At 36.8% G+C, this 26,294-nt stretch overlaps 1 protein-coding gene across 1 annotated transcript in view; it reads right to left on the reverse strand.

Moving 5' to 3' along the window:
* LOC150081637 (protein NATD1-like) overlaps positions 1–19,990 on the reverse strand; it is a 35,553-nt gene extending 15,563 nt beyond the window's left edge. Inside the window, exons 1-2 of the mRNA XM_090379574.1 lie at positions 19,912–19,990; positions 8,020–8,129 (exon numbers count right to left, since the gene is read on the reverse strand). Coding sequence (XP_090235700.1) covers positions 8,020–8,129; positions 19,912–19,990 — 189 coding nt within the window. The remainder of the gene's footprint in view (positions 1–8,019; positions 8,130–19,911) is intronic.
* Positions 19,991–26,294: the final 6,304 nt, after the last annotated feature.

The following is a 26,294-nucleotide window of genomic DNA, read 5'->3' on the forward strand; positions in this document are numbered from 1 at the left end:
AGTTAAAGCTAAAAGCATCGATTCTTCAGAAGAGGGGACTATGGCAGTTTTAGGTGCTACATGGCATCTATTATTTGGGCAGATTACAGAGAGAGAGGGTGAATACACTTGAATTAATGGAACACCTTTAAAGCAAAAATCAGAGGCCACGAATGCATACATACCATTAAGAAAATATTGGAGGAGGATGCCGAAATGGATGAATGTGGAGCTGGCTGGTCAAATAGAGCAGAAAAAGTCAGCATGGGACAGTTACAGAGCAAAGAAAAGTACTGATGCCTACAACAGCCAAGTCGATTTGTAATGGCACCACACATAAGGTTAGAGAGGCCAAGGCTGTAAGAAAGCACTGGCTAAGAGAATAAAGAATGGGAATGAGGAATTTTTCATGTATGTGAATACAAGAAAGAAAAAAAGCGAAACAGATCGGACCCTTGTGTACTGAGTGTGAGAAAGCCTTACAACCTAGCTGATACTGAAGATGAATCAAACAGGTACTTTGCATCAGCCTTTACTGACAAAAGACCCTTCATGTTGAGAACAGGCTGTGCAAATGAGGTTGAGCCATATGAAATTAGTGATTTCATATGGCTCAGCCTGATACAGATGACTGTTTATTAGAAAAACTTCTAAACATAAAGGCAAATAAGGCTCCTGAAGTTGATGACGTATACTGATAATTTTGGGAGAACACCAGGGAGTGTACTGAACCACTGAGGTTAATTATGAGGGCATCCTTGGTCTCAGGAATGATTCCTATGAATTGGAGAAGTGCCAACATATCACCAAAACATGAAGTTTGTAGGGAAAATCTTAGAAGCTAAGATTGAGAGTGCAATCCAGGGACATTTATATATATATGGCATTCTGAAGTATATGCAACATGATTTTGTTATGGCCAACTGAGTTTATCTAACTCAGTGGGCTATTTTGACAGTTATCATGAGCTGGATGTAGGGAACAATTTTGATGTAATTTATTTGAATATTAGCAAGCTTTTCACTTGGTCCCTCATGAGAGGTTAGTGTATAAGCTGGAACATGTTGGGATTACTGGAAAGATTCTAAGATGGATTGGTGGGTGGGTGGCTGCAGGGCAAAAGTTTGTGATTAATGGATATTTTTTAGATTGGTGTAACATCAGCAGTGGAGTCCCCCAGAGATCGGTTCTTAGATCACTGTTGTTTCTCAATTTCATAAATGACATTGACGAAGGGATAAAATGCATGATGTCAAAATTTGCAGATGAAGTAAAGATTGAGAGAGAGAGAGAGTCGTTAATGATCAGTGCCAAGCAGTACTCCTTCAGGACGACTTGAACAGACTTCAAAAATGGTCAGAGAAGTGGCAGCTGTGTTTTAATGCAACAGAATGCAAGGTCTTACACTTGAGGAATAGCAACCCCAAAATAAATTATACACTTAGTGGGGTTGTATTAAAAACAGTGGAGGAAGAAAGATATCCGGGAGTTATGACATGGGCAGATATGAAGTTTTCTGAGCAGTATAAACATGCAGCCAGGAAAGCTCATGGTGTGCTACTGATAATTTATCAAATGCTACCCTATAGGGTGGTCATAATCCTACTGTATAAGGAAATTGTAAGACCACAATTGGAATACTGTGTTCAAGTATGGAGCTTCTTGAAAGGGTCCTTCCTTAGATGGGCAACTTGTATGGCGAGATTGGCAAAAAGAACACAGTACAAGGAAAAATTCCAATTATGTGGACTACAGAGCTTGGCAACCAGGCACCTCAGAGATGACCTGATTGAGGTTTATAAGGCTCTGAAAGGGGATTAGTAAAATGAATGAAGGCAGGATTTTCACTGTTATAAATAGTTCTAGAACTAGGAGACATAAATCCAAATTACAGGGATGAGGTTTAAATCAGGTTGTAGGAAGTTTTCTTTTAGCCAGCTAATCACTGATTGTTGGAACGGGTTGCCTTTGCAGGTAGTTGAGGCTGACAGTTTCAATAAGTTCAAACATCAACTGGATAGTTATCTATGTGAGGAGGGAAGCATATAATTAGTATTTTCTTATCTACTTTTTTTTTTTTTGGCAGGGCAACAAAAGTCTGTGGCTTCCTTGCATTATATGGTGATACTATTACTATAATTCTGGCTGATTTGGGAACTCACTGTTTCCCCATCTTCAAGCCTGTGGGATTAGAATATTGGTTTGAGATACAAATTTCTAGAGGGTTTTACAAAATTCTATTAATAATCTAATTATGTTATATAATAAAGTTGTAGAAGGTACTGATAGGGTTACAGTTGCTTGGTTTCAACTTTGGGTTATAGAATAATTCTTTTAATGGTAATTTTATAACATTCTACGTTATCTTAATTACTTTACAGATATATATACTATATAATATACAATATCCAATATACAATTATAGCATTTTTACAAAGACTATTAGTATATTAATTAATAGATTAATAAATTTTATTTGGAAGTCTTAGAATTACTCTCCCAACTCTCTCTCTCTCAGACCACTCCAAGTACTTCCCAATAAACTCCACTCCGGGATCACATAAATAGGTAAGCTTTTCCAACTAAACTATATGAATTAATTAATTATAATATATTAATAGTCTTTATAAAAAGGCTGTAATTATTGTAATTATTAAAAAATTATTTTGTAACCCATCAGTAACTTCTAACAACTTTAATTAATTATTTAATATAATTAGATTATTAATCAAATTTTGTAAAACTTTCTAGAAAATTGCACCTCAAACCTATGTTCTAACCTCACAGTCCTGAAAACGGGAAAGAGTGAGTTCCTGAAACGTAGCCAGAATTGTTTAAGTGTTTGCCATTGAGGTGTTTCAATCATTCAAATTGTAGCATTTCAATAATAAATTACTTAAATCTACCAAGGATTATTCCAGGATTTTTATCCTGCACAAAATGCAAATCAGCCTGTGGATACATACCTAAACAGACATAATACATTTGAGGTTACGAGTGCAATTAATGCCAAAGTTATATATATACGGGGTGTCTCAAAATTATTGGTACAAACGTTTAGGGGAGGTAGGTAACATCTAAAGGAATGTGAATCGCATAGGAACCCATAACCGGAAATGTCACGGGAAAGTAGTAGCAGAGGCACAAGAAGCAGAAATGACACAAGACAGTAATTAGTGGCAAACATTTATCTGACATAATATTAACAACGGAGTACGAGATGGAGGCATTTCATGATGTTACAACAGATGCTCAAAGGTTCCACCATGAGACGCGATGCATGCGTGACACCGATGCAGCATGGATTGGTGGACACGGTCGAACAAACCTAGAGTTTCTTTGACAGTAGCAGCAGCATAGATGAGTCTCGCCACGAGATCCATTTCCATCTCCACAGGCGATTCATACATGACAGATTTGAGGGCCCCCCCACAGAAAGAAATCAAGGCTCAATAAATCAGGTGAGCGTGGGGGACAGGCAACGGGTCCACCAAGGCCAATCCATCGACGCCCAAAACGCCTGTTGAAATGGTCACGAACCACCTTCCATAATGGGAAGGCACCCCGTCATGGTGAAACCAAATGTTGCGTCTCACAAATGTGTGCGTCCCCATGCGGGATGGTAACAGGTATGGGCCAACTAAGCAGTCACCGACCATACCTGCCCACACATTTATTGTGAAGCGATTTTGTGTCGCATGGGGGCGCACACAGTGTGGGCCCTGTGCTAATCCATATACTAGGTGCATGTCTGCCAGCTCACAGTTCGTATATCGACGCATGCTCTTCGTGCGGCGACTACTGCTTGAATGAGTAAACCAGAAATTTTCTCTCGCGCGAACTGATGAACAGCGCCACCTACCGACTTACGGTGACGTTTCCGGTTATGGGTTCCTATGCGATTCACATTCCTTTAGATGTTACCTACCTCCCCTAAACGTTTGTACCAATATTTTTGAGACACCCTGTATATATATATATATATATATATATATATATATATATATATATGGTTCTTTTTTGCATACTACATTGTGTCAACTTTAAATGTGTTTTCTGAGGAATCAATGCATAGGAAGAAATTTTTGGAAAAAAAAAAAAAAAAATTTGACATAATAATATAGCCTATTAAATAAATTAGTAAATTGAAGACTATGTATTTAATGTCTCTCCATGTATTTAGTGGCCAGCAGAATTTCAATTTCAAGATTTTCTAAGGGGAGGAGACTAAAACAGTATTCCAGAGAATCATTAAGCTAAAATCATTATGTAGCAGTAAAAAAAAATCCACTTTATTTGATCATCCAAAACTTCGTCTATAACCCTTAGTCCCTACACAGAACCACCCGAGGCAAAATATCTATGTTCGCTGAGAGGCACAATAATACAGGCTATGATAATTATTATTGCAAAGGAAGACACTTCTCTAGATTCATTTATTGAAAATAAATTTAATAAAAGCTAAATATATAAAAGAGATGATCGTTTAATTCGCAGACTGTTGCAAGATTTTATGTTTACAGCACAGACTTTCCATACTGCCACTATAGGTGCTCTCCCTGATCGCTACTTAGCAAACTATGTGTGCACATGCCCAGTACTTGTCGAGCTAGTGTTGCGTGAAGAGAGTTTTTTTTTTTTAGCCAAGTGTCTATGACAATAATTTTGAAGCAGGTATCATGTCAGACATAGAGATTGAACAGCTATATGTGATTCATTATTATGTCAGATGGGGCTTAAATGCATCAGAAACAGTTAAAGAGATGAGTGAAACATATGGTAATGAGTGTCTTGATAGGATGGCCATATTCCGGTGTGACCGAACTTTCTAGTGTGAAGTGGTTTCTCCATCAAGACAATGCCAGGCCCCATACAGCTAATATCATGCAGACGGTGATCACTGCCATAGGTACTGAGGTTCTGTCACATCCCCCTTATCAATGGCCTTAGCTCCATGTGATTTCTTCCTATTTCCAAATCTGAAGAAAGCTCTGAAAGGCATTTCACATCCAACACAACAATGCTCGCAGAGCCACAACAGAAGCACTTGGCAGTCTTTTGAAAAATGGCTTGCAAGAAGCATTTAACGTGTGGGTCAATGGTGGTGAAAGTGCGTAATGTTCAAGGGAGAGTATTTCAAGGAGAAACTCACAGAAGATTCAGATGATGACAATTTTTTTTTTTTTTTTTTTTTTTGATTTGGTAGTTGTTGGCGCATCGGCTTCTGTGGCCATATTGCACCTCCCAAGGTTTTTGCAGTACTTTGATCCAAGCCCGAGGCGGGAATCGAACCCGCGACCTTTGGGTTGCCGGGCAGGTACTTTACCCACTCGGCTAGCCCGGTCGGCTTGATGACAATTAAGATCTTGCACCAGTCTGCAAATTAAATGATCATTGATCACCCCTCATAAATAAAAATCGGAACTTATCTTGGAATCTTCTTTGGTGATATTTAAACTATAAATTGCATATATGTAAAATTAGGCACCATAACAGCAAAAGAAATAAAGCACAACAGCAAAGAATGTTCTTAATCTGGTATACCGTGAGAAGATAGCACAGACAAAAGGTGACCAAATGGCTTTTAATCTCATCTTGCTACTGGTTGGCTTCACTGTTGTGATGCTACCTAGTATGACTGTCATAACCAATTCCACAATGATCACTGATTAGCAGGAAAAATACTGGAAGCATTCAGAGCTATTGTGGGGGGATGGGTAGAGCTAGCTGAGGAAGGGAGAATGGTTGCTTTCCCTATGTTTCAATTTATACTATTGGGTGATGATTGAATGCATAAAGACTCTATATATTCTCGTGTTATTTTCAACAACAGGAAGATTTCAGGATTTTTCAGTTTTGCTATGTTCATACTTAAAAAAAAAAAAAAAAAGCAATGTTCCAATGTGCAACATTGAAACCTAATGGCTCAAACTTGTGTGGATGGCATGCTGCTTTGATCTGACTTTTATCTTTCAGTACAACTTCCTGATAGAATTTTGGCAGTTGCATTTCAGCTTGTAAATGGTTTCTCTTCTTTCTCAGGAATGGAGGGGGGGTTTGGAGTCTCTAATTTGGCATTATATTATTATGTCCCTGGCTATTTTTCTCTTTCAGGATAGAATGATATGAAAGAGAGTTGGATAACAGCAGAACTGGAGGGTAGAGCACTCCAAAAATTGGCAATAGTGTTTTGCACAGTTCTGCTGATTATGGGGATGAAATATTTCATTAATTGGGGTTTGTTTTCTTCTGAATTGGCTTTATAATTACAGCTCTCTCTTTAAAAGCAGTCCGAATACGTGCTGCAACCAGTCAACGTCCTTTTACTGTCCAACCTCCAAACTCACAGAACCAACTTTTCTTCTTCCTCCGTTTTCTGGAACAACCTTCCTTCATATGTATTTCCTGTAAATTACAATCTACAGAAGTTCAAGTCTAATGTCAACAAATATCTTCTTTCATCTTCTCAACCTGGAAACTGCATGCAGTGAAATTAGATAATCAGCAGGCAATAGAATTAGACCACTTTTTTGAAGTTAGTCTTACACAAAACTTTTAACTTTATTTCATATTTTGTCATACAGCATACAGTTCCACCTTACTGGAAATGTATAAGGCACAACTCGCTCTTAACACTCCACCCCCATGTTTTTCTCTCAAGATATATTAGGTTTTTCAGCTGCAAAACATGCAAACAGGCCTGTGAACATGCACTTCTGTAGGCAAATACATGATACGGATAGGAGCAACAAGCTCTGGTTCCATTAAAATGATAATTGGAATTTGAATTTTTTGTGTCAATGAAGATGGAGAAAATAACCATTCCAAGATGTCTTTGTAACGTGCTATATTCAGTATTATAGTGTCATCAATATCTTCAGAAAAACAATGACAAATGATGCAAACAGCAAGTCACACAGTAGTGTGATCTGGATGCATTTGTCTCTCTTGAACAATTTGATTCTTCTTTGGCCCATTTATATATGGAAAATTCCGAAGATGAAAGTAAATGGAGATACTGATGCAAAACTCCCAGGGTCCTGAGCTGGATATCATCATTCTTCTCTTTCTTGGTGATTCCTTTCTTTTTTTTCTCTCTCTCTCTCTCTCTCAGGGTAATAGGGAATTTTTTTTTTTTTTTTTTTACCTGGTGCAGCATAAGCCTCAGGCTTCCTTGCACCATATGGCTAATAATAATAATAATAAGATTTTTCCTGAGAGTGATACGACTAACATTTGTGTCTGCTGCCATTTTCTTTTAGTTTTTCTGAACTTTGTTGCACAAAAACACTTGTTTCTGAAATTTCTAATTTCAGAAACAAGTGCTTTAGTACAACAAAATGCTTTCTGTATTGGAGACCAACAATAACTTTTTCATCGTACATGTCCTCCTTCCCAGATCAAGTTAAATTATATCTAATGGTTGCATCATTATGGTGCAATTTTGTTTTAAATGCATATTGAGCAGATATAATGAACTATTTTTTTCTGGCAAATCCTATAGATTCATTTTCAAAGTTAGTCCCAATCTGATTTAAAGTTAAAGGAAATGGATCTAACATCATAAAAGTTACTTATTCTTCGAACTGTATTCAGGATTTGTGACCCACTTTATATAAATAGTACACTATACTCACAGTGGCGGTAATTATTGGAGTGGGGGGGCAGCTTTCATAACATATAAACCTTTTTTTTTACTTTAAATGTACCATATTTCATAATTAAATTTACATAATATGTAAATTCAATTATGAAGTACGCTGCTTTGGAATCATTCATAAATCTTGTCGGTTTTATACAATATCAGCTAAATGTTCATAGTTAGATGATAGGTTGGTAACTGATTGGATGATAATATTTGAGATAAAAATTCCCAAGGAAAATAGTAATGGATCTTAAAACATAAACACAAAATATCAGTAGAATCATGGGAGCAGCCTCTGCGTGGCAGTTTCACCATATTGATTAAACAATAAAGACTGTATTTATAAGACATGATATATAAACTTGAAAATATCCATATCATAATATAATATATACTTTTGCAAGAAATCTTGCAATTCCTTGCCCTCTCCAAGATTCAGGAACCTCTGTATGCCACAGATTCAGAGTACCAGAGTCTATATATTCATATTTGAGTACAGCATTACCTAAAAATAAAATTAAGCTCAATTTAACTTTCCTACAATTCAAGTTTTCATAATTGTCAACTTAAATTAGTGTTAAAAAAAAAAAAAAAAAAAAAGACAAATATATTATTATTATTATTATTAATAGCAATATGATGCAAGGAAGCCTGAGGCTTATGCTGCACCAGAAAAAAAAGCTCCCGAGTTACCCTGAGAGAGAGAGACAAAAGTAGAAGGGAATCACCAAGAAAGAGAAGAATGATGATATCCAGCTCAGGACCCTAGGTGTGCCAAGCCCATACTCACCAGATGTGAGCCCCCGGGGGCACATATTACAACACGTTCAAGTGCAGGCAACAGATCATGTGTAACCTAGAGACATGACTTTAAAAAAAACCTAAGTTAAAATAATAAATACAATTTAAAATTTTAATTTCAATCTAAAGCAGCATTTGTTAAAAAAAAAAAAAGAACAAAGAATTTATATGTATCACAAAGAATATGAATATCTGATACATAAACAATAACCTAAATGTAGAGTCACTGCCAAACAATACCAGACTTAAATTTAAATAGTCTTGAATGAAATTTATGGCCAGATTTTTTTTTTTTTATGAAAATAATTATATATTCCATAAGAAAACAATTTATCTGAGATGAAACTGAAAAACTTCTCTGTAAACAGAAGTTCAATTTTTATTTTAACCCATCTTGTGAAATATTAAAATTCCTTATGCGTGCAAAAATTAGAAAAAAATCAGCAAAAAATATTTCAAAATTGTTAAATTTTTGATGCTATGTTTATTTTGGATCTTTTCTGAACACAACTGTGAAATATTTATATTCTATTCTATAAACATATTTTTAATTAATTTTTAAAATTAAAACTCCCTTTTGACCTGTCGGCGAGAAAAATTCAAATTTAAAAACCATGCACTTTAATGAACGCTGCAATTAGATGCCAGCCAATCAGAAACAGGAGTGCTCACTGCGCGAAACATGCACATCAAAGTTTGATAATGGATCAATGTTACAATGGAGAAAAGAACACCATGCAGTAGTAAAGCAAGCTTGCTATCAATCACTGTATATGAGAGATACCAATCAACATGTGGATTTAGGTTTAACTTAATCATGAATTTTTCCTAATTGTGCAATAATTAATACAGATTTCTGGAATTTTCATTTGAGAAATCAAAGAAAACATTTTCAGATACAGCTATTAGAGTTTCAGTTATGTGGATGAAGCATGAACTGCTGAAATGACTTGGTTCCAGGCTACGAACTGGGTAGACAAAGAATTCTGAGTTCTTGGAAACAAGTTTTTTTTGACTTATTAAATTGTGTTCAATAAATAGTTTAATAGTCCTAGTCATGTTTGTTAGCTTATTTTTAAATTTAGCTAGAGATTTTGTAAGTCATGATTTAATATTCATAGAACTCTTCTATTGGCAAATTGATGCAAATATCGTTATCATGTGACTACTAGCGCAGTGCACACGGTAGTGGAATTCTGGAGTTTTAATTGTGGTAAAAAAGTAGTCTGAAGGTTCTAATCGCATAGGTTGGCATGTTTTTTTTGTTTTTAACTAAGAAAATTTATTTCTAGTATGTCTATAACTAAAATATATTTCTTTGCTAAATGCCTAAGAGTATGAAGGAGTTTAATTATGCACGGGTAATGCATACACATCATTTCTACTACCAAGGTAGTTTTAATGCATCATTTTAATTATATCCCATATTGTGAATACCTTCACAAGTTGCCATGGTATTGCTTGTTGTTATTTGTTATTTTTTTGGTTTTTAGGAGCATTAGCAGCTAAGGCCATATTGTTCCGGGAAATGCGGTGGTCATTCCCTGACCTTTCCGCATCCTCCGTATTTGATGGTGACGGGCTCGAACCCCAGTCTAATCAAGACGTGTGCTACGCACTGCTGCTCCTTCCCACCTGGCTACGGAGGTGCCATGGTATTGCACTACCTCGAATAAGTAACACTTCACCTATGGAGAAGACTATTGTTACTTATTCTCAGCGGATACCACCACCACCACCACCCAGATGGCACCATTTCAAGGCTTTTTGGCCTCTCTTCAGTGAGTGGGTAGTTACCCTGTTGTTGCAATAGTGACACCCAGTTATGAAGTATAACTCCACAATATGAGAGATGCCTGATGGTGTGCGTGGTTTAATCTAAAAAATCACTGAGTTGTCACTATTGCAACAACAGGGTAACCACCCACCCACCAAAGAAGGGCCAAAAAGCCTTAAAACGGTGACATCTGGGTGGTGGTATCTGCCGAGAATAAGTAACAATAGTCTTCTCCATAAGTGAAGTGTTGAGTATTTGAGGTAGTGCAATACCGTGGCAACTTGTGAAGGTATTCACAATATGAGATTTAATAAAAATGATGCATTAAAACTACATTGGTAGTAGAAAAGATGTGTGTGCATTATCCATGCATAATTAAACTCCAAGTCTATAACTACAGTCGAACTTGGTTATAACGAGCATCAAGGGACCGACAAAATTTCCTCGTTATAACCGTTACTCGCTATATCAGTGATAGCGGAGAGGAGGAACCCCTGGGGCCATTAAACAATGAACACTTTATATCAGTGATGAGTTAAATCTACCTCCTATTTTTTTTAAATTCTCAATAACTTGATAAAAAGACAGATTCAAAAAACAAAAGAAATATTAGAGAGAGAAAAAATAATATAAGTACATACATACATATTATTTGTATTAATATGCTTGCATAAACTACAATACACTTAATATTAAACACAATTTATTTGCCTGTAATTTTAAAACCATACACTTAATACTAAACACAATTTATTTCTCTGTAATTAAAAACAATACTATTTAATAATAAACACGATTTCAACTAGTCTTTATTTATGAATCTTAAAATTGATGTTTGTTTTAAAGATTTCACTTTGATATTTCTTAAGTTTCCCCTTAATACACTCAATGCATTAAAAGTCTCATTACTTTCCTCAGTTCCTTCAAAAAAATTTACTGTCCATAGCACCTTGAGATTGTCGGCACTGATTTGATTCACTTTCAATTGTCATCATACCATCATCATGATCATCATCATCTTTGTTGAGCACAGCACCTACAATGTCACTCTCTGTAGGAATACCACTAGTTAATAAGTTGTCATCAACTTGTACAAATTCATCGATGTTATCTGTATTAAAACCTACAACATTGTTACGCAGCAACCATTCAGATAACGGTAAGTTGTTTTCTTCACTTCCATCTTCTTCATCTACAACTGAAATTTCATTTGATTTTAATATCGATTTCTTGAAGCAATTCGATATGGTTGTCGAAGTAACATTGTTCTATGCATCATTCAATAAATTTATAGAATCCAATATCGATATAGACTTGGTAAGTTTCTGTTCTCTTTGACTGATCAGATGTAGAAATATTTTATAAAATCCTTTCAAACTCTTGATTACACCTATATCCAATGGTTGTAAAATTGATGTCGCATTGGGAGAAAGAAACACTAGCTTAATGTTGGACAAATTTTGAATCTGAGGATGTGCAGGACAGTTATCAACAAACAATAAAATATTTTTCTTCTTTTTGAATAGCTCCTTATTCCAATCATTTACGTATTGCCGAAAAATATCTGAAGACATCCAAGTTTTCGTTTGCAGTGTAATCCACAGGAAGTTTCGTTATGTTTTTGAAACACTGAGGTTTTAACAATTTTCTGATAACAGTTTTTTTTTTTTTATCAGTTCCTGTCATATTTGGCCATATGAGCACCATCAAGCGAGCCTTTGATTTTCTTTCCACCAACACATTTTTCCCCCTTGAATTTAAATGTATTGTCAGGGGTCAAATTATAAAAAATTCCTGTTTCATTGGCATTGTAGATGTCTGTCATTGAAATCTTTCCTGATTTCTGCCCAAACACAATCAATCCATTCATTTGCCATCATTGGATCTGCAGATCAGGATTCTCCACTAATTTTTGCATAAACAATGTTATGTTGGTTTTTAAATCAATCTAGCCAACTGTTGTTACACAAAATCATTGCGTCCAAATTGTTTATTAAATTTTTCCACTTGAGCCTTCAAGATCGGACCATCTATTGAAAATCGAGCGCTTCTTTGTGAGGTGAACGATTGAAGCAATGCATGCTTCATCAACATTTGTAACCTCACACTTTCTAAATCCCCCCCCCAAGTTATGTTCTTTTCCAGTGTCGATACATAAACATCATTATTCTTCCACAATGTTGATACACTTGAACAGGACAGAGAAAACTTTTTACATACTTCAACATTTTTTGCACCACATTCTAACTCATGAATAATTTCGACTTTTTCGCGAATCGAGAGAGACTTTCTTTTGTTAGTAGACATGTTCCAGAAGGAAGGGTTCGTTTCTAACTGATTTTACTTTAAAATGATAAAGTGATCTGCATAAAAAGTTCTTTGAAGCCCGAAATGCATAAAAATTTCTTAGAAGTCCCGAAATGCAAACAAAGTTCATAGAAGTCCTGAAATAAGTTTATAGTTCGGTGAATACAAGACAATCTGTAAATAGGGTAATGTGACAAGCAGAATGCCAATGCACTACTGAATAGCCCCCATCCCCAGAAGGACAAGGTCATAAATCGGCTGCTAAACCGATGCAGGTGGTCATAAAGCTAAGTCACCATTTCATTTTCGTCTATTCCAAGAATTGGGTTTTTTCGACTACCCGAGCAATTAAGAATGTTTTCATAGTTACCAAAATTTGTTTGGTATATCCGTGTAGTATGCTCATTATAACAGCAAGCGACTGTATGGGAACACTCTTAAATTAAAATCATTATGGCTTTTTGCTCGTTATAGCAGTGATCTTGTTATAACCAAGTTCGACTATAATCTGAAACTCTACGAACATAACATGTATTATGCTTGTAGTATAGCATAATATGTATTATTGCATTGTAGGTATCTAAGAGGGTGGTTCAATAAAGAATCGCCCTCACCTACTTCCACATATCACAGAGTCATGATATTTTGTGTGCAGCATCATACATATCTGTGTACTAAAGGTGTAAAATTTCAGCCCTGTGTCTTAATTTGTTTTTCTCTTACAGAGCTGAATGTGTGACGAAGTAGCATCATGGACAAAGTTGAAGCCAGAGCTGTAATCCGGTAACTGTTCTTGAAGGGGAATTCTAAAGAAATCCACGAGGAGATGACTGCTGTATATAAGGATGAAGCCCCATCCTATGGCATTGTGAAGCACTGGCATAGACAGTTTAGTTGTGGTCGGACATCGGTAGAATCTGAGCCCATTCCAGGTCGTCCCCATTCAGCCATTGATGACAGCACGATCAGAAAAGTGGAGTCGTTAATCATGGAAGATCGCCGGATATCTGTGCATGAATTGTCCCAGGAGGTGAAGATTAGTGTGGGCTCTGTTGAAACAGTCCTTCATGACCAACTCCACTTACAGAAATTGAGTGCAAGATGGATTCCCCGATTATTGACTGGTTTCCAGAAGGCTGATCGACAACAGAAATCACAAGAGTTGTTAGCCGTGTTCCAAAAAAATTAGGAAGACTTTTTCTCTCGTCTAATCACTCAGGATGAAAGTTGGATACACCATTTCGACCCCGACAGTAAAAAGCAGTCCATGGAATGGCAACATCATAGTTCCCCCCCCCCCAAGAAGGCAAGGATCCAAGCGTCAGCAAGAGAGGTCTTGCTGACAGTGTTTTGGCACGAGAAAGGCGTAATAATGACTAATTACCTGCCGAAAGGTAGAACAATTACAGGTGCCTATTATGTCAACTTACTCACAAAATTATGGGAGAAAATCAAAACATGTATGTGTGGCATGCTGTCCAAAGGTGGGAGAATGCTTCAAGACAATGCCCCAGTTCACACTTCTGAAATGGGGACAACTCAAGCAGCCACTTGTGGATATGAAATACTGCCCCATCCAGCCTACTCATCCGATCTTGCACCATTGGACTTCTTGTTTTTCCTTCCCTCAAATCATTTCTTCAGGGGGACCCACTTCCCTGAAGACAAGACACTCATTTCTGCAACAGAGTCATGGTTCAAAGACCAACCTCGCCACTTCTACAAAAACGGTATCCGTAGCCTCATCCATCGATGGGAAAAATGTGTAAATCGGCACGGTGGCTATATAGAGAAGGACTAAAACATGTGCCAAGAATCAACAGGCTAACTCCTCTGTAGCTAGGTCAGAGCAATTCTTTATTGAACCACCCTCCTATTAGTTAAGTATGGTATTGTCCCAGGAGGCTGATTGAATTGAATAAAAACAGAAATCATGCTTCACACTAGAGCAGCAAGCTCAAAGTAGTGGGAATGCTGTGGCTCAGGGCAGAACTGAAGGGGTAGGTCTACAAATCACAGCCTTAAAAAATGTACTACTTGTGTGATATTTTCAGTCTATATGGAATGGAACATTGGCATTAGTTGAGGCATATAATGCAAGAAATCAAGCTTATACAGCATCATCCAAAAAAAAAACCACTTCCCATTTCACCCATCCAGTCACTCCAAATGTCTTTCTAGTTTAGCCTTAAATTTATTTATGGCTATCAACTTCCACAACAACACATGAAAGTCTGTTTGAGAAATCAACTACCAGCTGCCTAAAGGCAAACTTCTGCACATCTATTCTACAACTGTCTTTCCTCAATTTGATTCTATGCTCCCACAGATTCTTAATCTGAACAAGGGAAGTATTCCATCAGCATTGAGCCTGCTCAAACCATTCAAGGCCTTATACACCTCGATCAGATCACCTCGCAGATGCCTAGTTGCCAGACGCTGCAACTTGCAGAATTTAAGCCTTTCTTGGTAAGAGGACCCCTTCGTTCCCCCTCATCAATCTTGTTGCCCTTCTCTTTACACACTCAAGCAACTCTACATCCTTCCTAAAATCAGACCTCCAGACCTGTACACAGTACTCAAGGCATGGCCTGACTATTCCCTTATACAAAAGGATAACCACCTCCTTTTCCCTACTAGCAAAATTCCTGTATATCATTGACAATACCCCATGACCTGCTCTCGCAGCCTGTCTGCATTGCTCAAAAATCTTCATCCCTGACTGCACAATTACTCCAAGGTCTTTTTCATTTTCTACCACACAGTTGGTATGTTTCTCTGGGGTTACTTCTACCCATATGCAGTACTTTGTGTTTGTCAATGTTAAACTTCGGTTGCCACTTCTCAGCCCATCTCCCGAAATTTTTTAGATCCTGTTGCAGTAGCACACTACCATTAACAATAAATTCTATATCATCTATATCATCCTCTATATCATCTGCAAACTTTGACATTAAGCCTGATATACTTATATACTTTTGTATATTTATCAATATCATTGATAAATATACAAAACAACAGTGGACCCAACATCGAACCCTGGGTAACTCCACTAATAACATTAGTCTACGAAGAGCAGCGTCCATTGATTACGACTCTGTCTTCTCTCACTCAACCAATCTTTTATCCTTTGTAGTAACTTACCCTTAATACCATACTGCTCCAATTTGTACAATAGTCTTCCATGTGCCACAGTGTCAAAAGCTTTACTGAAATACAAGTATACCATATCAAAATTATTTTTTTGCCTCCAGTTCCTTTGTAACCACATCATAGTATCCTATCAAATTTGTCACACAAGACTTTCCCTGAACAAACCCATGCTCTGTCTGAATTATTACTGCAGTCTTGTCTTGATGATCCTAAAATGCATCCTTAACCAGTGACTCCCTTATTTTCCCCAGAACAGAAGTTCTAACTGGTCTGTCATTACTCATGTCACCCTTAGATCCCCCTTTGTGAATTGGGGATACATTTGCACATCTCCAGTCCATGGGGTCTTCCTGGGTCCAAGGATGCTCTCAGAATTATGGCTAAGGGTTTGCTTACTTCCTTTGTCGCCTCCTTTAATATAACTGGATAGACAGATCTCATCCTCCCCAGGTGCCTTTCTTATGTTTAACTTCAACAATTTCTCCTCCACTTTGCTGTCAGTTATTACAAAACAATTAAACACCCTTTTACATTTTGATAAACTTCTGGCATTTTCCTCCCTTAATCCTTATGTGTGAATGTAGATGCAAAATACTCATTCAGATTATCAGCTATCTTAGCAGGATCATCAACAGTCGAACCATCGATATCAAGTGGACCAATATGATTCATCTCCTTCCTTCTGGAGTTTATATAAGTAAAGAAGTCCTTGCTGTGTTTCTTAGCATTCTTTGCCAAAGGTTTCTCTTAATCTGCCTTCGCTTGCCTAATCTCCTTTGTGACGATTACAGACTACCTTATATCTGCCATAGGCTTCTGCATCACCTGATAATTTAAACGCATCCCATGCATTTTTCTTCCTTGTAATGAGTTTCATTAGATCATCTGACATCATTTAGGCATTGAACAATATTTCTTAATTTGCATGAAAAGCTTTGTAAGCTTCCACGATTCGTTCCTTGAATGCTTTCCACTTAGAATGTGCTGTTGGTAACATCATCAGTTGGTCCCATTGTACAGAATTTAAAAACTGTCAGAGACCACTGCATTCACCTTTATGGAAGCAAAAACCCTTCCCTTGACCCCTGATGGTAATTATACCTTTAAGTAAATCCCACATCAGTACACTGTGGTCACTGCTCCTTAGTGGTTCCTTTATCTGCAAATTCTCAATGCACAAATAGTTACTGCTGATAACCAGATCAAGAGTATTACACTATCTGGTTGCCTCTCAAACATTCTGCTGCAGAAAACAATCATCCAATAAATCCACAAAAGTCTTGCTAGTGTGTAAGTGACCAACCCACAAGTTCTAGTCAGTATCTGGAAAGTTAAACACTCCCATTATAGCACACTCTGATGTATTGGCCCATTCTATTTCTCTGTACAATTGTGTGTGTTGTACTCATTAGAGTCATTAGGTCTATAACACACTCCTACCCTCATTTTTGCTTTCCCAGTGCTTATGTCATACCAAACTTGCTCAATATTGCACTGTCCATCTATGTCAGCTGGATGCACTTCTTTAGATTTTATGTTTTTCTTAATTAATAGCATAACCCCTCCTCACTTCCTATCCTGTCTGTATACATTGTACTCCCCAAATTCCAATTCTGCATTCCTAATATCTGTGTGACATCACATTTATGATATCCAAACACTATCCGTCTTTGAAGTCTTGACCAGCACTTCAAATTCATCAATTTATTTACTATACTTCTGGCATTAGTGTACATGCACCTATTCTTATTCATAGTTACCCTAACACAGCCCATGTATTTGTTTCATGATGAGTCCCGCCAGTCCCCGAAACCCCAGCATCCCTGCCCTCCAGGCCACTACCCATTTTAATAGAAGCAGTGCAAGAATCACTTTCACCTCTGCCTGCGGCTACTTTTAACCTTTTAGTCTGCGAATCTCCCTCCCAAGCTAGTAGTTTTTCAACCCAGCTAACGCTACCTCGATAGCATCAGCAAACACTCTTGCAGCCCTTCTATTTAAGTGTATCCCATCCCTGTAGAAGCAGTCTCTCCTGTTAGCAAGCACAGGCCACACTGAGAAAAAGTCTACCCCATGAGCCTTGCACAATCCTTCCAGGGCAAAACTGATTGACAAGGCTCTTATCGTATACTCCCTCCTATCATGCCTGGGCAGAATTGCAGACACTTTCAAATTTAAATCTAACTCGCGACTTTTTTTCAGCATTGACCTATACTTGTTAAATAAATCTACAGATCTGCTCTTAATGTCATTAGTGCCAATGTATACAATGATATCACCCTTTGTGCCCTTAAAAAAGATATCTGTTCTACAACATCAACTTTTCCCCCTGGCAGACATACCCTGGTCCTCATTCTCTTCAACATTTTCTTCTTACTGTAACACTCGTGGTTGTGCTGTACACGAATGCTACTTGTCGCTAATACAAATGTTTGTTTGTTTGTTTGTTATTTGGTTTTTAGGAGCATTAGCAACTATGGCCATATTGCTCTGGGGATATGTGGTGGCCATTCCCTGACCTTTCCGCATTCTCCGTATTTGGTGGTCACAGGCTCGAACCCCAGTCTAATCAAGTAGCGTGTGCTACGCACTGCTGCTCCTGCCCACGGAGGTGCTATAATACAAATGAAACTGCCATCACATGGGTAGGAAAATCACTAGTTATCATCGAGCCATGTGTCCACAGAATAACAATATTTAGATAATGCACTTCCATTTTTTTTTTTAAGAAAAAGAAATAGCTATCGTGCAAAACGGAAACTTAAATTTCTTTAACATTAACATTAAATTTCTCTTAGCATGACATGTAAAAGCTATTCTACAATATAAAATCAAATGACCACAGTCCTAATTTGGCTGATCTGGCAAAAATACAGCCACATCAGCCAAATTAGGACTGTGGCTGAACTCCAGAACATGGGTACGCCCAAGTCACCGCACTGTGGGCATGGCCGAAGAATAGAGTGATTGTCCGGTCAAGTTCTGTGATTGGCTGATTACTGGGAATGCATAATTTACCTCATTTTGCATTTCTGATTGTTTAATTGGATGCAAATTCCTTCTGATTTTTGCGGGAAATGTGAAATTATCGTGCGGTTAGTTAGTTGTCATCATGCTGCTCTTCTGCCCTCGGTTATTGTGTTATTATTATTCCATGTTCATGGTTTGCAAAAGGAAGGATGGAGATGACTAATTGAGTGGTGTACAAGTGAGAATTTGATAGCTTCGGAATACAAGTGTTTTCATGTGGATGCTTGACAAGGTATACCAGCCGGCATGTGAGGATTGGTAAGGAGAGTTTTTTTTTTTTTTTTTTGTTTTCATGTTGTTTCTTGATGATTTGATTTTTTTTTCACAGTAACTATATGAGTTGTTAGTATCAAGGTCTCTTTATATTAGCAGGCGTGTGGGGACAGTAACCCCCACAAAAGCTGGGGTCTGGGAGCACTAGCCCCCAGAACAACACAAAAAAAAAGTTACTGTTGACGTACACGAGCAATTCTCACTGTTAATGCACATGAAATCATCTAGTAATGTATGGGCAAGAAGAATCAGTGGTTGTACATGGTGTTAATTTTTGTTACTTGTTTAAAAAAATGGCCGTTCCTTTTTCATTTCAGCACTGACATATTGTGATGTCATGTGACATACCCCAGTAACATGCAGGTGAGGAGGAGAGGGGAAGCAGTGTGAGATGTGCCTTAACTGGCCTATCACTTTCTTCCTCTTTCTCGGCAAAGTATGGGTTGTACCATGTTCTGGAGCACATGCAGAATAGTAACATAACCCTAGGGACTCACATCTGGTATGGGCTTGGCACACCAGGGCCTGAGATGGATATCATCATTCTTCTCTTTCTTGGTGATTCCCTTGAGCTTCTGACGCACACTCTCACTCAGAATTTTTTTTTGGCTGGTGCAGCATAAACCTCAGGCTTCCTTGCACCATAACAGTAACTCAGAAAATTTTTTGTGTGCAGCATAAGCCTTAGCCTTCCTTCCACCATATGGCTAATAAAAATAATAATACCTTACCACTCTGTTCGTTGTATAACCAGGACCCTTAGTGAATCTCGCTGGGGGGCACAGAATTTTCAATTTCGCTGGCTTTATATTGATTTACATTTTTACCTAGGTGAATGGTCACAAGTTTCCCGATGCTTAAATAACGATAAACCGGTAATAATACTAATTCTTGTCAAAAATAAAAAATACAGCGGCAACCCTAATAATTATGCTTGTTTTCTTACCGTTTCCTAAACGAATTAAAAATTCATTATTCAGAATATCGTGCTCCACAGCTAGTCCAAGATTAGTGGAAAATGCCATGCTTGCATAGTGGAAAAGCACAGAATAGTAAAATAAATTTATTTCTACCACTCAATACATATGTATCAGAGTAACACGACCGGGAAAAAAAAAAAAAAAAAACGCCTATTAGTGGTAAAAATTAAGCACAAAATCGCCCAAATAAGTACTATAAAATAAAGTTTGTGGCAGAGATTCAGAAACGGGTACCCCTTTCAAAATGGCGGCGAGACGGCCGTGATTGATGCGTGTTGACTCCGCCCATTGTCACATGATCTCCTTAACACACGGAAACAGCCGGTATGGGTGGCACGCATTGCGTGCCAGCCGTGTCATCCCAGTGCCACGTACCTAACGGCACTGGAAATACGAGGCACGCTAAGGTAAACCCAATAAATTTAAAAGTTCAAGTTACAAAAATGTCACGTGACATTTGAATAAGTCGGATATAGCTGAAAAGGGGAGAAGGTAATTTAAAAGGAAATTTCGCGAAAGAAAAGGAACGGCAAATCAACAAAATTTAAAAATAAAACATTATTTCGCGAGCATTAACAACGAACTGAGACGAAGAAAAACCACTCACCTCATCGGTCGGGTGAAATTTCAACGACTTTGAACGGTCCGATGCTTGACAATTTAATTTTAAGTTACTTAATTCTTTACTTTCATTTTATTTTGTTTCTTCTTTCGTTTTAATCTTTAAAAACATAGTGGACGTGGAAATGCCGATCATTAACAATTCCACTGCCAACTGAAAGTCACTCCTTCTACTGATGTTCTTTTTTCTTTTTTTTTTTTCTAACCTCCGTTCTTCACTGTTTCCGGGTCCTACCGTAGAACTAGGAGCAGCCTTGGCTCCCCTTTTCTTCTTTCTCACTCTGTACAAGATAGATAACCACTCTCCCATTTTTTTTTTTTTTTTTTCATTCTCTCTCTGCTGGCACCCGACTTACATCTTCCTCTTCAATGTAGCCAGGGTGGGGCATTAAAATTATTTATTTATTCTTTAATTATTTTTATTTATTATTTATTTTTTTTTTTCGATTTACTTAAGCTTAATATTTTTTTTTTCTCTAACCTGCGTTTTGCACTGTTTCCGGATCCTGCCCTGGAACTAGGAGCAGCCTTGGCTCACCTTTTCTACTTTCTCACTCTGTGCAGGATAGATAACCACTTTCCCATTTTTTTTTTTTTTCTTACTCTCTGTCTGCTGGCACCCCGACTTACATCTTCCTCTTCACTGTGGGATTAAAATTATTTATTTATTCTGTGATTATTACTATTTATTTATTATTTTTTTTTTTTTCATTTACTTTGGTCCTTGTGTCCCCCCAAGCTAGAGGTTTTCCGACCCACCTAGCAGTGCATTGATAGCATCAGCTATCAATGCACTGCTAGGTGGAATGCACCTTTTCTATTTAAGTGTGTCCCGTTCCTGTGGGGGCGGTCTCTTCTGTTGACAGGTGTAGACCGGGCTGAAAGGGGCAGAACCCCTTGAGCCTTGCACCATCTTTCTAGGGCTGAGTTGATCGACAGGGCTCTCATCATATAATCCCTCATCATATATACCTAAATGCAATATTAAGCGATTGAGTTTATGTTATACCTTATGCTATACTGCTAAATTTGTAGCATTTTAAATTAGTTATAGCCTTACTAAAAGTAAAATTTCTTAGTTAAAAATAAAAAATATATGCCAACCTATGTGATTAGAACCTTCTAGTTACTTATCTATCAAAATTAAAACCCTATAATCTAACTACCATGCACTACATTAGTTATGTGCTACAATATTCACACCAAATCACCGATAGATTAAGTTGAAAATTTCTAGCTAAATTTGAAAATAAGCTAACACATGTGAGTAAGACTATTAAACTATTTATTGAACAATTTAATATGTTACTTAAGTCCAAAAAAAAAAAAAAAAAAAAAAGATAAAATTTTCCAGAAAAACTTATCCATTCCCAGGAGCTTAAAATCCTTACTTTGCACAGTTCCTACCCTCAAACCAATTCCAGTTGTTTATTCTAAGTATTGATTACACTTTAGCTGAATGCAAATTTCAGCATATGTAATCTACAACCATCCTTTTCCAATTTAAATGTTTGTTCCCTTTTGTGTGTCATCTGAGAAAGTGAAAAGATGATGTTAACATTTATTTTAGTTAACTGCTTAGTGTTCAACTAGGTCACCACACAGATGACTAGTTTTCAGACTTCAATTTAAGGAAACCCAGTCTCTCTCGATAGGTGTACCTTTTTTACTTTTCTTTTGTTTCCATGCACAACAAACCTTGTTGTGCTTCTCTGCACCCTTTCTGGATCTACATCCTTCCTAAAATGAGGTTTTCAAACCTGTATGTAGTAACCTTCAATACTGTTTCTTACATTTTTATTTTGAATTTTCTTACCTTCTTACTTTGAAATTATTAGTTATCTAAGGATACTGAAGATGTTTTTACCTCATTTTGCATGTACTTGTTTACCACTTTTTCACAATTTTCTTTATTAATTATAATAATTTTCTTTTCTTTACAAATTGAAGTTGGGCATTTACACTTTTACAGCTTGCCTGAATAATTCATCTTGTTAGTATTTATTTTTATGCAGGAAACTGCATATCTTAATTTTTGTGCTTGAGTATTTCATGGTTATACACAGTATGGCAAAAATAGTAATGATTGAATTCAAATAATGCAAAATTTGAATAAGGAAATATTTTCTTACTCATCTTCCTCCCCAGGGAACTAAATACATTTGTTACAGTGGTTTAAATCATTTGTTAGCATTACTTGCTTGTTCAATGTTACTCAGCAGTCACTTGCTAATAAATTGTACACATTCCACCAATTTGGGACTCTAGGGATTTTTTCTCAGGATAGAGCTTCATCACCATAAGCTGTTTGTAATGTTTCATGTGTTTCAGTGGGACTCTTCTCCAGCTTTACAAAAAACTTGATGTTGATTCTTTGGTTTCTGATGATGTTAGACACAATGCACAGAGGACGTTCATACAAAAAAACAATGTAAGGCTAACTGGTCTGGATTGTGGGATTGACAAGGTCACACTTCTGTGCTTTTCCAGCACCCTCTCTGGAGCAATACGTACTCACATTAGGTATTTTTTTAAAATTCAGCTTCATTACTTTTTTGCTGCTGTCCTTTTTATTCTCCAACTTTATAACATGGCATTATATATACAACCAATGTTTATTATTATTTTTTTATTTCATAACATTGTGACTACTTTCAAAACATTTGAAAATATCTGTTGAACATTAAAATGCTATATTCCAAATGAAAAGCATAACTGCAGTTCCTGCAAAGATTATATATTTTAACTTATTTTGAGACACTGGTATTAATGTTTTTGACCTGCCCAAGTTTGACTCAGATATTTGCTTGCTACAAGATTTTTTCCATCCTTATCTTTACACATTAATACTAGTATAGTGGATCTGTTTCATATTACTTTTTACACTGTATGTTTGTATTGCTTTATGCTGTTTGCTTTTATTAATTTATAATATTTTATTTCAGTTGCACTTGGTAACTGATATGAAGACACATTATACTTTTTTTCACACTATCTTCTTTTCACTAATTTAGTTATTTATATACTATTAACAGCTGCTTTGCACTTGAAGGTCTAGTAATATATCCTTTTACAATTTTCTATCTCATACAGTTAGTGGTTTGTTACAATGATCTGAAAACACTGATTTCAGGCATTTTGATCATATTACACGGTAACCGTCTTTAATGAAAAGGGGCAGTTAGGAGAGTTGGAAAATCTAATTTGGGTACTTTATACCACTAATGCATACATTAGTGGTTTTAAATTCATAATGTACACTGGTAATGCACACACAGTATGCATACACTGTATGCATATTAGTGGTATTAAACACCTTGTAAACTTCCATAATGCAGAATGAGGATTTTCACTTAATCAAGACATATCTTCCTTTAATGAAAAGGGGCAGTTAGGAGAGTTGGAAAATCTAATTTGGGTACTTTATACCACTAATGCATACATTAGTGGTTTTAAATTCATAATGTATACTGGTAATGCACACATATTAGTGGTATTAAACACCTTGTAAACTTCCATAATGCAGAATGAGGATTTTCACTTAATCAAGACATATCTTCCTTGCATAATGTTGTACCAATAGTTCAAAGTAAATGCTTCTGAGTTTATCAAGTCTTCACTTTGGCCCTGTGGAAACATGGATTTGAATACATTACATTATAAACTGTGGGAAGAGTTAGAATACATGTTCTGCTAGCTAACAGAACAGCTGCTACCACTGATGACTAGCCTGCTCATTGGGGTAGGAGGATTATGTAAGCAAAAGAACAAACCCAGAGTCCTGAGCTGGATATCGGCATTCTTCCCTTTCTTGGTGATTCCCTTTTACTTTTCTCCCTCTCTCTCTCTTAGGGTAACTGGGGAATTTTTTTTTTCTTTTGGCTGGTGCAACATAAGCCTCAGGCTTCCTTGCACCATATAGCTAATAATAATAATCTCACTTGAAAATTGCCCCCCCCCCCACTGAGAGAAACTAATAATTTCTACTCAATTTACAAAATTGAAACTCTCAATATACATAAACAGAAGTATATTATTTAATTTCCTACTTTTAGCGTTCAGCAAAAACTATTAATTCACTCGAAAACAGCAAAAATGTACGATCATAATATCAATTTAGGAATTATTAGTTCGGCAAAACGGCGCTCGAAGCCATATTAGTAATAGTAATTAGCCAATCACAATGTGATTGGCTGATTACTATTGCGCCATTTTCAGGCTCCGGCGGTCATTTTTAGACAGTATTTCAGTTGTGCGGGTGTCCTGTTAATCTCCTTTTTCACAGGTTTTGTTGCTGTGTAATCTCCTTTTTCACAGGTTTTTTTCTTTGTTTCTCTCCGTTCAACCTCTCATTTTCCTTTCACACCGAAAACATTTGTACTCACATGCAATCAAAATAAATTTGATTGCGTGTGAGTACAAATGTTTTCGGTGTGAAAGGAAAATGAGATTGGTGTTTCTTGATGTAGAGCGCGCGAATTTCTTTTTACAGAGAGCTAATTTTGAACTAATGCCCTAGCGCGTTTCATCTTCAAAGTTTCGAGCGCCATTTTACCGAAGTAATAATTCCTAAATTGATATTATGATCGTACATTTTTGCTGTTTTCGAGTGAATTAATAGTTTTTTCCGAACGCTAAAAGTAGGAAATGAAATAATATACTTATAGATATATAATATAGATTTTCAGTTTTCAAGTGGTATTTCTTCGTCTCAGTTCGTTGTTAATGCTCGCGAAATAGTCTAGTTATGTATGGGCGAGAAGAATCAAGTGATTGCATTTCGCGTAACTTTTTGTTTTATTTTTAAATTTTGTTGATTTGCCGTTCCTTTTCTTTCGCGAAATTTCCTTTTAAATTTCCTTCTCCCCTTTTCAGCTATATGCGACTTATTTAAATATCACGTGACATTTTATTATCGCGAAAAAACGTGCATTTTGGTAACTTGAACTTTTAAATTTTTTGGATTTATCATTTGTTTTCAGCCGCCATATTTGTTGCTGTGCCAAGTGCCGTCCGCGTGTCAGTTGAAATCCATCGGGCGAGGAGAGGAGGGGGAACGCAGTGAGTGGGCGGAGTCACAATCCGTCAATCACTGCTTTCCCCCCCCCTCTCCTCGCCGCCATTTTGAAAGGGGTACCCGTTTCTGAATCTCTACCGGGTAAAGGCTACTTTATTGAGCAAAAATACAGACCGGGCCCATTTCCACGAAAGAGTACAAATTTCAGTGAATTTTGGAGATGTTGCCGAAGTGCACCTTATTGGTCAAATAAGTGTCAACTGACAACTAATATACTTTTTTTCTAAAACTTTTAAGAATTTAAATACAGTTGTGCCCCCGTATCTGCTGATTCAGTTACCCGGAGTTAACCACGGAAAAAAAAAAAAAAAAAACTTAACACGTACTACTCGCGTGTCCAATACGATGCTTCCTTTTATTTTTTTACGATGTAGATTTTAAATCTAATAGCTTCCCTTTATTTTTTACAATGTCGCGTATGGCTTGGTCACCAACATTATAATGGTTCTTTAGAGATTTAACGGATGCACCATTTTCAAACTTTTGAGTAATTTCAAGTTTTTATTTAATTTGAACTCAACTTTTGCGTTTGCCCATCGTTTTCGCGATTTCTAAAAAAAAAAATCTGACATCCCTGACATAAATAACGAAACAAAATTTGTCCTTTTGCAGGGCGATGGAACACAACAATCGACGCGACGCGCTAAATCA

Source organism: Mastigoproctus giganteus, chromosome 8 (assembly GCF_048544385.1).
Source record: "Mastigoproctus giganteus isolate SK-2022 chromosome 8, ASM4854438v1, whole genome shotgun sequence".
Lineage (NCBI taxonomy): Eukaryota > Metazoa > Arthropoda > Arachnida > Uropygi > Thelyphonidae > Mastigoproctus > Mastigoproctus giganteus.